At 51.2% G+C, this 11,786-nt stretch overlaps 1 protein-coding gene across 7 annotated transcripts in view; it reads right to left on the bottom strand.

Annotated features, from left to right (window-relative positions):
• Positions 1-1,479: 1,479 nt before the first annotated feature.
• rasgrp3 (RAS guanyl releasing protein 3 (calcium and DAG-regulated)) overlaps positions 1,480-11,786 on the bottom strand; it is a 41,399-nt gene continuing 31,092 nt past the window's right edge. For 5 of the 7 annotated variants that reach the window (XM_088304103.1, XM_088304104.1, XM_088304105.1 and 2 more), the window contains exons 15-17: positions 11,614-11,763; positions 11,079-11,464; positions 2,751-3,754 (exon numbers count right to left, since the gene is read on the bottom strand). In XM_088304103.1, the coding sequence (XP_088160229.1) occupies positions 3,626-3,754; positions 11,079-11,464; positions 11,614-11,763 (665 nt within the window). In that variant the 3' untranslated portion in view covers positions 2,751-3,625. Of the gene's footprint in view, positions 2,719-2,750; positions 3,755-11,078; positions 11,465-11,613; positions 11,764-11,786 lie in introns of those variants that run through there. The other 2 variants (XR_015845002.1, XM_088304107.1) reach the window with 2 other exon arrangements.

Genomic DNA, 11,786 nt, shown 5'->3' with positions numbered 1-11,786 from the left:
TTACTGGCGTCCACATAGTCGTGGATTCAAGTCTCATTGCCTAATTTGTGTAGGATTGTATTGTCAAGAAACAGGAGTGGTGCGGTTGTTTCTTTGGTTAACATGGTCATCCAGGATTCCCAGCCTTTCTTTATTGTGGAGGACACAAAGGGGTTCAGGAAAACCTTTTGCAGCTTTGAACCCTCGCTATGTTCTCCTTACCAGACAGGTACGTATGGGTAGATATGAAGGGAAAAAAAGATTGAGCTACAAAAAAGTTTATTTTTTTTAAATGAATGAAAAAAATTTTTTTTTTCATCCAAAAGAATTTAAAAAAAAAACAATTATTGCATTTTCTTCCACCATTTTCACGTCATAATGAGTATGTTCCCAATCAAAACTGCACAAAAAAATATCTTCCTTGCTTGCCGATATACTTTATGTCCACTTGGTGGTGCCAGAGGAAAATTAACTACATCTGAGCCTTCGACGCGAGTCAAACCAATCCCAAACGTATCTGATTGCAGACCGCAAACAGTCATCATAATGCGACCGAGTTGTTTTGTAGTGTCGTCCAGCATATTAAAAGTGAAGAAAAGACTTGAGCGTAAAGACAGAAATAAATATTGGATGCGCGTATTTCATTTTACACAACACAATATAGATTACTGGAAAATTTCAATTGATTTTCAAACATAATTTTAATCCCCACAAAACCCCATTATGGCATTGTAGATGAATTTTGTCTAGAAATAAATGATTGCATTATTAGAATTGGTTAGAAAGAAGAATTTGGTCAGTAATTCATCTCTTGGACAAAACGGGAAACATTGTACCCTTTGAAATTATCTCTTCTAAATATAACCTGAATGACGAAAGGCAATATAATAATCTTATCAAAGCAATTCCTCAAAATGTTATCGTTATGCCATTAATTTGTTTCAAAGTAATGTGAACCCAGCCAAATATACCTAACGTCATTATACGGAAAAACATTGTTAAAGAACTGTATCCTTTCTCATCAAACATAATTTCAATACGACAATTCTTAAAAGACAAATTTCGAAGTTTAGGATCCAAATTATTTAAATTTCCAATCCCCCAGAAAGCAAAGGAAATTCAATAAAACATTCTCAATATAATAGACGCCGCTTCTGAATTCTTAAGAAATCACTTTAATTTGGACCTCAACAACTGTTTATTCTGTGACAAAGACATTGAAACAACAGAACACTTTTTATGACTGCAAATTTGTTAATGTCTTCTGGGAAAATTTGTATGACTGGCTGTTCCCAAAATTGCCCAATCTTTCAAAAGAAAATGTTTTGTATGGTATTTCTGTTAAAGAATCATTCCATGACCTCACAATTAACACACTTATAATTGTTGGAAAATATTTTATACATAAAAATAGATACATCAAATCTAAACCCAAGTTGTGTGTTTTTCATAAAGAACTATGTCATTATTTTGCATCCTTGAACTACATGATAAAGATAAATGCTGTGAAACTATATAGATTAGTAGAGGAGTTGAACCTTGCTGAAAGTCCCATATATATAATATATATATTCTTTTTGTGATACTTGAGACTTGTCTTTTTATGTCTTATATTAAAAATGTACGATGCCATTGGATACATAATCACAGCCATCTTTATCCCCGTCTGTCTGAAACATCTGCTGTTCGTCTCCATGCCAGATTCATCTGACAAGGTTCACACTGTATGTTTGACTCAGAACAATATGAATCTTATTATGACACAATTAATGTGCTCCACAATGCTTTAAAAACTTGTAAAGCTTCAAAAGGTTACACTGTGATTCCAAGTGGAGTCACTGAATTTTAGCAGTCATTTCAAAATTCACACCTTTGCATTGGGTTAAAACAATTATTTTACGTATTGCCACGTCTCATGGAACTTTGGTTAATTGTGTGGTGACATCACCAAAAATGTCCGCTGTACACTACCTTCCTTTTGGCAAAGTAATGACCCAAGAGATCCTAAAATGACTACTACTACAAAAAAATTGGTTTTATTAGTTGTTTTTTTTTCAGAGTTGATGTTGCATTCACATTTCCACTTAACACATTTTAACATTGATAAATACACGAGTTTAAACACTGGTATTGCCAAAAGCACAAATGATGAAAGTAATTTATTTATAGTATTTCATTCCACTGCAGACTCTTTCCTGCTAAAATGTCATTGAGCCCCTTTTGTCTTGACTTTCCCTTTTATTATACTTCATAATCTACGTGCAAGTACTATTGTCTCTTTACAAATTTCCATCCAAAAGTCACACACCAATTAACATTGGTGTGATGAAGGAAACTGTCACCATTAACTGCACAATGTCTCATAAAAATGGTTTGCAATACTGCTGACACTGTCGTCTAGAGAACGCTCCAAATAAACTCCATCATCCTCTGGTCCTTAGGCTTGAAGTGCAGTTTCTGATGTAACACAGAGAGGGACCACTCTCCTATCCACTGCGCTTCTCCTTCAAGGTTTGTTACAGATGACATGTTGCCCTATTGTTGAACAAAGCAGGCATTAGGATGTGTCGCTGTCCTTGCTGGAGCCCAGAGAGGACATGATGACACCCATTCGGTGAAATGAGGACATCAAAGAGCCATGCACCTTCCCAGACAGAAGAACTTCCTGGTACCAGCCACAAGGGGCTTTCTGGACCCCTGAGACTGGCGTTTTACACATCTGTTACCAAGTCAGCTCTCCTGAAAGGAAAGTACAAAAATATTTGGATCGATAGCGTTGACAATTTCACTGCAAGCCTATTTATTAATCTACAGATAAATCTAAGATATTAGGGGTGTTCCGCACACACACCCACGCACACACACGTACATATTCCATATATGGCTTTTGAGCAGTGGCTGTTACTGACAACATATATCAGTGGTGGGCGATCAAGGCCTTCTCTGCTGGCCATACGTAATCAAGAAATCATGATCATATTCTTCACATTACGTCATTATATATCCTTGTGTTGTATTTATTGGTGATAATTTATATCCAATCAGAATTCAGCTAGTTCCTGTTGTCAGGTAGATTTCATAATACCAGTAGCACGCACTATTCGTCCGAGGCCTCCAAGATGCAGTCGTGCTGCCGTCTCTTCTGTGTGAGTGAGGGGCTTTCAGAGTTGATAGACAGTTGCAATAGCCAATCAGATCGTGAATTGTTTACAGTGAGCCTTTTCGTTGGCCACACGTTGAAGGTGATTAACGCATCTTGTGATTGGATACTCACTCGTGAGGGGGCAGTGCTATGCGGAATCAACACACCCGAAAGTCAACACAGGGGACCGTTCGAAAATCTAAAATATATTCTTGCTCTTTTAAACCACAATGTGTATTTGTCTGCGTGAGCAGGCGTGTGTGTGTGTCTGTTTAACGATTGAGTGTTCAGTCAATTGTTTTACATGTCAGTTCTGCATGGAACAACAGCTCGGCTGTCGGCAAGAGCCTCCCTCCAAGTCCCAGTGGGATGCCCATGGTTGAACGACTCCGGACTCTGGACGGTGTCAACCTCCATCGGGATGACCACAAAACAAGACGCTCCATCTGTCCTGCGCAACTTGGCCACTGCGGCCATTCGTGCCACCGAGCCGGAGCTGACCATTTACACGGATGGCTCTGCTACGGAAGGCGTCTCGAATGGAGGGGCAGCAATGATTGTCGCCTCTGGGGACCCAGCTGACGTCCAACCAACGACGGTGCGTATGCGAAGGGGCGCCGAGTTCACGTCGTCCTACGAAGAAGAGAGGGAAGCTATGACGATGGCCCTCGAGTGGCTCGTTCACTCAAACGCCCACACGAAGGTGACAATCTGCTCCGACAGTCAATCCCTTCTGCAGGCCATCTCGAGCCGCGCCGCAGACACCGCCCACATCCGGCAACTGCTGAATGCGCGCCCTGGCAAGACCTCTCTTCTTTGGATCCCGGGCCACTGCGGTCTGCCCGGCAACGAACTCGCCGACACCCGAGCCAAAGAGGCCGCCTCCAACCACTCCGAAGCCTTCCGTCCTGTATCGTTTTGCGCAGCCGCGACAACTATCAAACGCAGCATCCGTGACGACCCCCCTAAGCACGAGCGGACCGCAGCCGCCTATGAAGGGTTCTCTTGGCGCGCAGACAGCTCCGCTGCTCAATCAAGGCAGGACGCCGTCCTCATTGCTCGGCTCCGTGCGGGCCACCACCCCAAGCTCCGGGCTTACGAGCACCTCCTTTGCCCTACAGCCGACCCCACATGTCCACTATGTGGAGGGGAGCCGCAGACAGTCCAGCACTGGCTCCTGCGGTGCCCCCGACTCATCCCCCTCCGGCAGAAGATTTTCGGCGATGCACCTCCTCCTTACAACGTCCTCTCCACTGAGACGCAGAAGGTGATTGCGCTAGCTGGGCAATCCTTGCTCTGAGGTCCCGCCCAGGCGCTAGCCCAACAACAACAACAACAACAACAACAGCTCGGAGTGCCAAATAAACAACTTCAAGTAAGAACTTTCCCCTCTTATTTGTAGAAGTGGTTGAAAACAAAAACAAACTAAATAGTATTTTTCATTTGTGGCAAAGCTTTGGAGGTATGGGCTCCAAATGATGATCCCCTTTTAAATCAGCCTTTGACTTGAAATCTCTTTACAGAAGCATTGTCAGGACCGCTTCCCAGCCGAGGCTGGAAAGCGGTGGAAGGTGGATCCTTAATCGCAGACTCAGGAGGAATTGGGTGATAGGAGGTTTATTGGGAAGCCGTCAAGAAAAACACAATAATCACTATGAGCAATATCTATGAATTTAGTAACCGCAAGGGTTCTATGAGTACAACCGCCGGAAAAGGCGAAACACAAAACGCTGGGAGACCGAGTCACTCCAGGAAAAGATAAGGAATCAACAGAAAACGCTTGCAACGCAAGAAACCGAAAAACAATGCTTACCACAAAAGGGTGAAGACAAATCCAATTGATAACGATAAACTGAAAGCGAGCCGAAAAGTAGCTGGGGAAATTCAAAAGCATGAAAACGCAAACAACAGAACGAGAACAAATCGCGAGCAGAACAATCTGTGAACGAGAGCATGAGCAATAGCATGAGCAATGTGGAACAATAGTCCGACGCGGGTATGTCCGCGTCGGCTGCTGAAGTAGTCCAATGATTAATGTTTTAATGACATTCAGCTGTGGCGATCGGGAGCGCGTCTCGCTCGTGGCCGCTTCCCGGAGCGGAGCCGCCGGGCCACGCCCACTTGCTGGAGACGCCGCAGACGGATCGTGACAGTACCCCCCCCTCAAAGGACGCCCCTTGGCGGACCACCTGGCTTTGACGGGATGGCGTTGTGGTAGTCGCGGAGCAGGTCTTGACACATGATCCAGGAGCGGGGAATCCATTGCCGCTCCTCTGGACCGTAGCCTTCCCAGTCAACCAGGTACTGGAACCCTCTCCCCCTGCGCCTGGAGTCCAATATCTCTCGGACGGTGTAGACCGGGTCGCCGTCGACGATCCTAGGAGGTGGCGGCGGGGCGGAGGGCGGCACGAGCGGGCAGGTAGGTGCAGGCTTGAGGAGCGAGACGTGGAACACCGGGTGAATCCTCATGGTGGGGGGCAGCTTTAACCGGACGGAGACCGGGTTGATCAACTTGTCGATCGGGAAGGGACCCACGAATCGCGGCCCCAGCTTGCGGGATGCTCCTGCCAACTTTAAGTCCCGGGCGGACAGCCACACTTGGTCACCGACCTTGTAAGCCGGGGCCGCGCGCCGGCGGCGATCAGCGATCTTCTGGTTGCGCTCGGCTGTTCGGGTCAGCGCCGCCCGCGCCTCCCTCCAGACCCGGTGGGCCCGCTTGAGGTGATGCTGAACCGAGGGGACTTCCTCGGCGCTGGCCTGCGTCGGGAACAGGGGGGGTTGATAGCCGTACGCGGTCATAAACGGTGACCTACCGGTTGCGGACGACACCAAGGTGTTGTGGGCGTACTCGATCCACGGGAGGTGGTCGACCCAGGACGCCGGCTGGTCGCAGCACACGCACCGGAGGGCTGACTCCAGGTCCTGGTTGGCCCGCTCTGACTGCCCGTTGGTCTGGGGGTGATAGCCGGAAGACAGGCTTGGGGTGGCCCCCAGGGACCGGCAAAAGAGCTTCCAGACGCGGGAAATGAACTGTGGCCCGCGGTCGGATACCAGGTCGTCCGGAATCCCGTGTAGGCGGACCACGTGCTGAACCAGAAGGTGGGCGGTCTCCAAGGCGGACGGCAGCTTGGGCAGGGCGATGAAGTGGGCAGCCTTGGAGAATCGGTCCACCACGGTGAGAACGACCGTGTGGCCCTTGGAGGCGGGCAGTCCCGTTACGAAGTCCAGCGCGATGTTTGCCCATGGACGCGCCGGGACGGGGAGCGGCCGGAGCAGGCCCGCCGGTGGCTGGTGGGACGCTTTGCTGGCGGCACATGCGGGGCAGGCCTGGATGTACTGGGTGACATCGGTCTTGAGGGACGGCCACCAGAACCGCTGCCCGATCAGTCCTAGAGTGCGGCGAACTCCCGGATGGCAGGCCAGCTTGGACGCGTGTCCCCACTCGATCACCTCCGACCGGTGTTGCGTGGGCACGTACAGTCTTCCAGAGGGGCATCCCGCTGGGGCGCCGCCGTCCTCCTGCGCCTCCTGGATCCTCTGCTCCATTGCCCACTGCACGCCCCCCACCAACCGGTGGGCCGGCACCACGCTTGGAGGACCTTCCTCTTCCTCCCAGGGGTCGTGGATGCGGGACAACGCGTCGGGTTTGGTGTTCCGGACGCCGGGGCGGTAGGTCATGGTGTAGTTGAAGCGACTGAGGAGAAGCGCCCAGCGCGCTAGTCGGGGGTTGAGTCTCTTCATGAAGTGGATGTAGGATAAGTTCTTGTGATCGGTGAAGATGGTAAACGGTTCCTTGGTGCCCTCCAGCCAGTGCCGCCACTCCTGGAGAGCCAGAACCACGGCCAGAAGCTCCCGGTTGCCCACGTCGTAGTTCGCCTCCGCAGGCGTGAGTCGGCGAGAGAAGAAGGCGCAGGGGTGGAGTCGCTGGTCGACCGGAGACCGTTGGGAGAGGACAGCCCCCACTCCTGAATCAGAGGCGTCCACTTCTACAATAAATGGAAGATCAGAGTCAGGGTGGTGAAGCACAGGCGGGTTAGTGAAAGCCTCTTTCAGGCTCGTAAACGCTGCTTCAGCGATACCGTCCCATGTGAAGCGAGTCTTTGTGGACGTGAGGCGGGTGAGCGGCAGGGCCCGGCGGCTATAATCCTTAATAAATCGTCTGTAAAAGTTCGCGAAGCCCAGGAAGCGTTGGAGTTGTTTACGGGTGGCTGGCACCGGCCAGTCCACCACCGCACGAGTCTTGGCCGGGTCGGCCTTGAGCTGTCCATTTTCTACTATGAACCCCAGGAAGGGGACGGAGGCTTGGTGGAATTCGCATTTTTCGGCTTTTACAAAGAGCTTATTTTCGAGCAGCCGCTGCAAAATGGCGCGAACGTGCCGTTGGTGCTCGCCAACGGTGCGGGAAAAAATCAGGATGTCGTCCAGGTAAACGAAGCAACATGTGTTTAGCATGTCCCTCAGGACGTCGTTTATGAGCGCTTGGAATACGGCTGGGGCGTTGGACAAGCCGAAAGGCATAACTAAATATTCAAAGTGCCCTAGGGGGGTTTTGAACGCGGTCTTCCACTCGTCGCCCTCCCTGATCCGGACCAAGTGATAGGCGCTTCGCAGGTCTAATTTAGAAAAGATGGTAGCGGACTGTAAGGGGGCGAACGCGGAGTCCAGTAACGGCAGCGGGTATCTATTCTTGATCGTGATCGCATTTAACTCCTTGTAATCGACGCATGGTCGCAAGCTTTTATCTTTTTTTTCCACAAAAAACATACCCGCCCCGACCGGGGACGTGGAGGGACGAATCAGACCCGCGGCCAGCGATTCGGTGATGTAGTCTTTCATGGCGCCTTGCTCGGGCTGGGAGATCTTGTAAAGGCGAACTGAGGGAAGTACCGGATTCGGAAGGAGATCGATCGCGCAGTCGTACGGGCGATGTGGAGGCAAGGATTTGGCGCGCTCCTTGCTGAACACGGCGCGGAGGTCATGGTAAATTGCCGGCACGTTTTCGAGATTGACCGCTTTGTTCGGAACTACATTAATTTGGCGGCCCTCTTCGGCCGACCGTAGGCAGTGAGCGTAACAGAAAGGGCTCCAGCTTTGGATCGCTAGCCGACCCCAGTCGATGTCCGGGTTATGCGCCTTCAGCCACGGGATCCCTAGGACGACCGGGGCGGCTCTAGCCGGCATAACAAAAAACGAGCGGCTCTCTAGGTGGTTACCGGAAAGTTTTAGCGTTAGGGGCTCGGTTAACCGCCGAATGTCGGCTAACAAGCGACCGTCGAGGTCGCACAGCTTCTCGGACCGGTCGAGGTCCGTGACGGTGCACCCGAGTTGGCCGACTAACCCTGCATCTATGAAACAGTCATCCGCGCCCGAATCGATTAACGCCCGGACTTTAATGGTGGTGTTTCGACCTATGAGTTCCGCCTCCACCTCCAACCTCCGAGTGTTGCCGGTCTGGACCGGCCCGTTCTCTGGGACCTCAGGCTGCTCCTCTCGGGGGTTGGAGCACGCGGTGGAAGCGTCCGCGGACTCACAGCACTCCTCGCGGCGAGCGGGCGACCCTCGACGGTTGGCCCGACGGGGGCAGGCGACCGCTCGGTGACCCTGGAGACCGCAGTAGAAGCACGCCCCGGAACCACGGCGTCTCTCTCGCTCCCGGTCGTCGAGGCGGCTGGCTCCCAGCTGCATCGGCTCGTCGGCTGGCAGTGGCTCGGGCACCAGGTAGCGTGGCGGCTCGTGGCGTCGCAGCTCCAACCCTCGCTCGCGGCGGCGCTCTCGCAGACGATTGTCGAGCCGGATGGCCAGGGTGATGAGCTCCTCCAAGGTCTCGGCGTCGTCTCGCGCCGCCAGCTCGTCCTTGAGGGCGGAACTCAGCCCTCTCCGGAACACCGTCCGCAGGGCGCAGTCGTCGAAGCCACTCTCGGCGGCGCGAACCCGGAAGGCGATTGAGTAATCCGCTACCGAACGGGAGCCTTGCGTGCAGTCCAAAAGTTCGGCTCCTGCTTCCTTTCCCCGAATCGGGTGGTAAAACACCCTCTCGAACTCCGCAATGAACGCGGGGAAAGAAGAGCGGACTTCCGGGCGCGCGTTGCTCACAGCCATTGCCCAGGCGCTAGCTTGGCCAGTCAGGAGGCTCATCATGAACGCTACCTTCGCATTATCGTGAGCGTAAGTAAGGGGCTGCTGGTCAAAGATCAGCCGGCAATGATGGATAAAGGGGCCGCATCGGCCGGGTTCTCCGCCGTAGCGGTTGGGATGGGGCAAACTGGGCTCTCGGAATGGCATGCCCGCGACCGGTTGCCCGGTCGGGGCCGCCACGGGGGTCGGGGCGACAGGGGCTGCCAAGGTGCCCAGATGGGCACCGAGGCTCGTGAGCTGGTGGTTCAGCTGGCCGACCGCATCGCGGAGCGTCGCGAGTTCGGACGCCTGCTGCCCTATCATGCGTCCTTGACTGGCTATAGCTGAAAATACCTTCGCTGAGTCAGCGGGATCCATGGTCGGACTATTCTGTCAGGACCGCTTCCCAGCCGAGGCTGGAAAGCGGTGGAAGGTGGATCCTTAATCGCAGACTCAGGAGGAATTGGGTGATAGGAGGTTTATTGGGAAGCCGTCAAGAAAAACACAATAATCACTATGAGCAATATCTATGAATTTAGTAACCGCAAGGGTTCTATGAGTACAACCGCCGGAAAAGGCGAAACACAAAACGCTGGGAGACCGAGTCACTCCAGGAAAAGATAAGGAATCAACAGAAAACGCTTGCAACGCAAGAAACCGAAAAACAATGCTTACCACAAAAGGGTGAAGACAAATCCAATTGATAACGATAAACTGAAAGCGAGCCGAAAAGTAGCTGGGGAAATTCAAAAGCATGAAAACGCAAACAACAGAACGAGAACAAATCGCGAGCAGAACAATCTGTGAACGAGAGCATGAGCAATAGCATGAGCAATGTGGAACAATAGTCCGACGCGGGTATGTCCGCGTCGGCTGCTGAAGTAGTTCAATGATTAATGTTTTAATGACATTCAGCTGTGGCGATCGGGAGCGCGTCTCGCTCGTGGCCGCTTCCCGGAGCGGAGCCGCCGGGCCACGCCCACTTGCTGGAGACGCCGCAGACGGATCGTGACAAGCATGCTTCATGATGCAGTTACTAAACTGTCATAAAATAAGGTCCAATATCTGAGTTGAGGTCGACTATCTTCCAGTCAAAGTAAATCAAATTGCGAAGGAATGTGTGTTCTAATTATTCTTCATCCTTCTATTTTCTGTACTGCTTAACATGTTCCGGGTGGCAGGGAACTGGAGCCTATCCCAGCTGACTTCGGGCAAAAGACAAACACCTATCGCCCAAAATCCACTGAACTAGTTTCCATCTTACCCACGGCCTGAATGAGGACAAGCGATAAAGAAAATGTGTTGACGAATACACTAATTTTTAAAATTGTTGTCAGTATTTATTTGTTGGGCGGCACGGTGGCCCGACTAGTGAGCCAATTGGCTTCACAGTGAGAGACAGCATCGGTCATGGGTTCGATTCCGGCTCCGGCCTTCCTGTGTAGAGTTTGCATGTTCTCCCCGTGCCTGCGTGGGTTTCCTCTGGGTACTTCGGTTTCCTCCCACATCCCAAAAACATGCATGGCAGGTCGATTGGACACTCTAAATTGCCCCTAAGTACGAGTGTGAGCGCGGATGGTTGTTCGTCTCTGTGTGCCCTGCGATTGGCTGGCAACCAGTTCAGGGTGTCCCCCGCCTACTGCCCAAAGATAGCTGGGATAGGCTCCAGCACCCCCGCGACCCTAGAGAGGAGAAGCGGTACAGATAATGGATGGATATGTATTTGTTGATAAGCACGAGACGATCTTTCAACTTCACTTTGATATCATTTCGATAGTAGCGCTATATTGTTCCTAAATGATACTCCTGTTAGCTAAAATGCTTCATCCACCCTTTGTCTTACCTTCCCTCTGCGTGCGATCTTGCGATCTGTGATCTGCACGAGTTCTCCAAGGACACGCGCCTTCTCCAGAGTGGGACCGCTGCACTGTACCAAACCCGTCTGCCGTGGCCTGTTCTCCTGGTTTTCCCATGAGGCAAAAGCTTTCTTTTTACAGGTCTCTCTTTGAGTGCGGCATTTGGTTTTGGGGAAGGTGTGGGATCTGCTGTCTGTGAATCCCCAGCTATGTTCTGACCACTGAGGTTCAGTCTGAGTGGCCTGACTCATGGTGGCCCTTTGCAGGCGAACAGAGATCCTCTGGGCTGAGCCAGTCATCAGTGTGATGCTTTTTGTGTCCCGAATAGGACTTGGTGATGTCACAGTGGGGAACTCAAACACCTCATCCCTGTCTGAAAGGAAAAGAAATGAAAGAAATTGTATTTTGTGATAAACTCCAGCATGTGCGCGCACCCTCGTGAGGATAAGCGGCTTGGATAATAGATGGATTAAATTTAACATGTGGTTTTTCATTGGGCTCAACACAGAAAATATAACTGACCAGTACAGGTGTTGAGTGCAGGGCTGCTGGGCAACGACCTGTGCGTCAGTCTGTCAGGGGTCACACACCCAAGGGAACCGGAGCGCAGGAGCTTTCTGCAAGCTAAAACCAAAAGCTCCCGACATTGTTTATGGCAGTTGACGCCGCAGTCTGTGAAGTCAAAATTGAAATTC

This window comes from Idiotropiscis lumnitzeri, chromosome 9 (genome assembly GCF_059441095.1).
Source record: "Idiotropiscis lumnitzeri isolate Australia: NSW breed Sydney's pygmy pipehorse chromosome 9, RoL_Ilum_1.0, whole genome shotgun sequence".
NCBI classification, from domain to species: domain Eukaryota; kingdom Metazoa; phylum Chordata; class Actinopteri; order Syngnathiformes; family Syngnathidae; genus Idiotropiscis; species Idiotropiscis lumnitzeri.
Note: the sequence above shows the minus strand (reverse complement) of the source record. Positions and strands in the feature narration are given on the sequence as shown.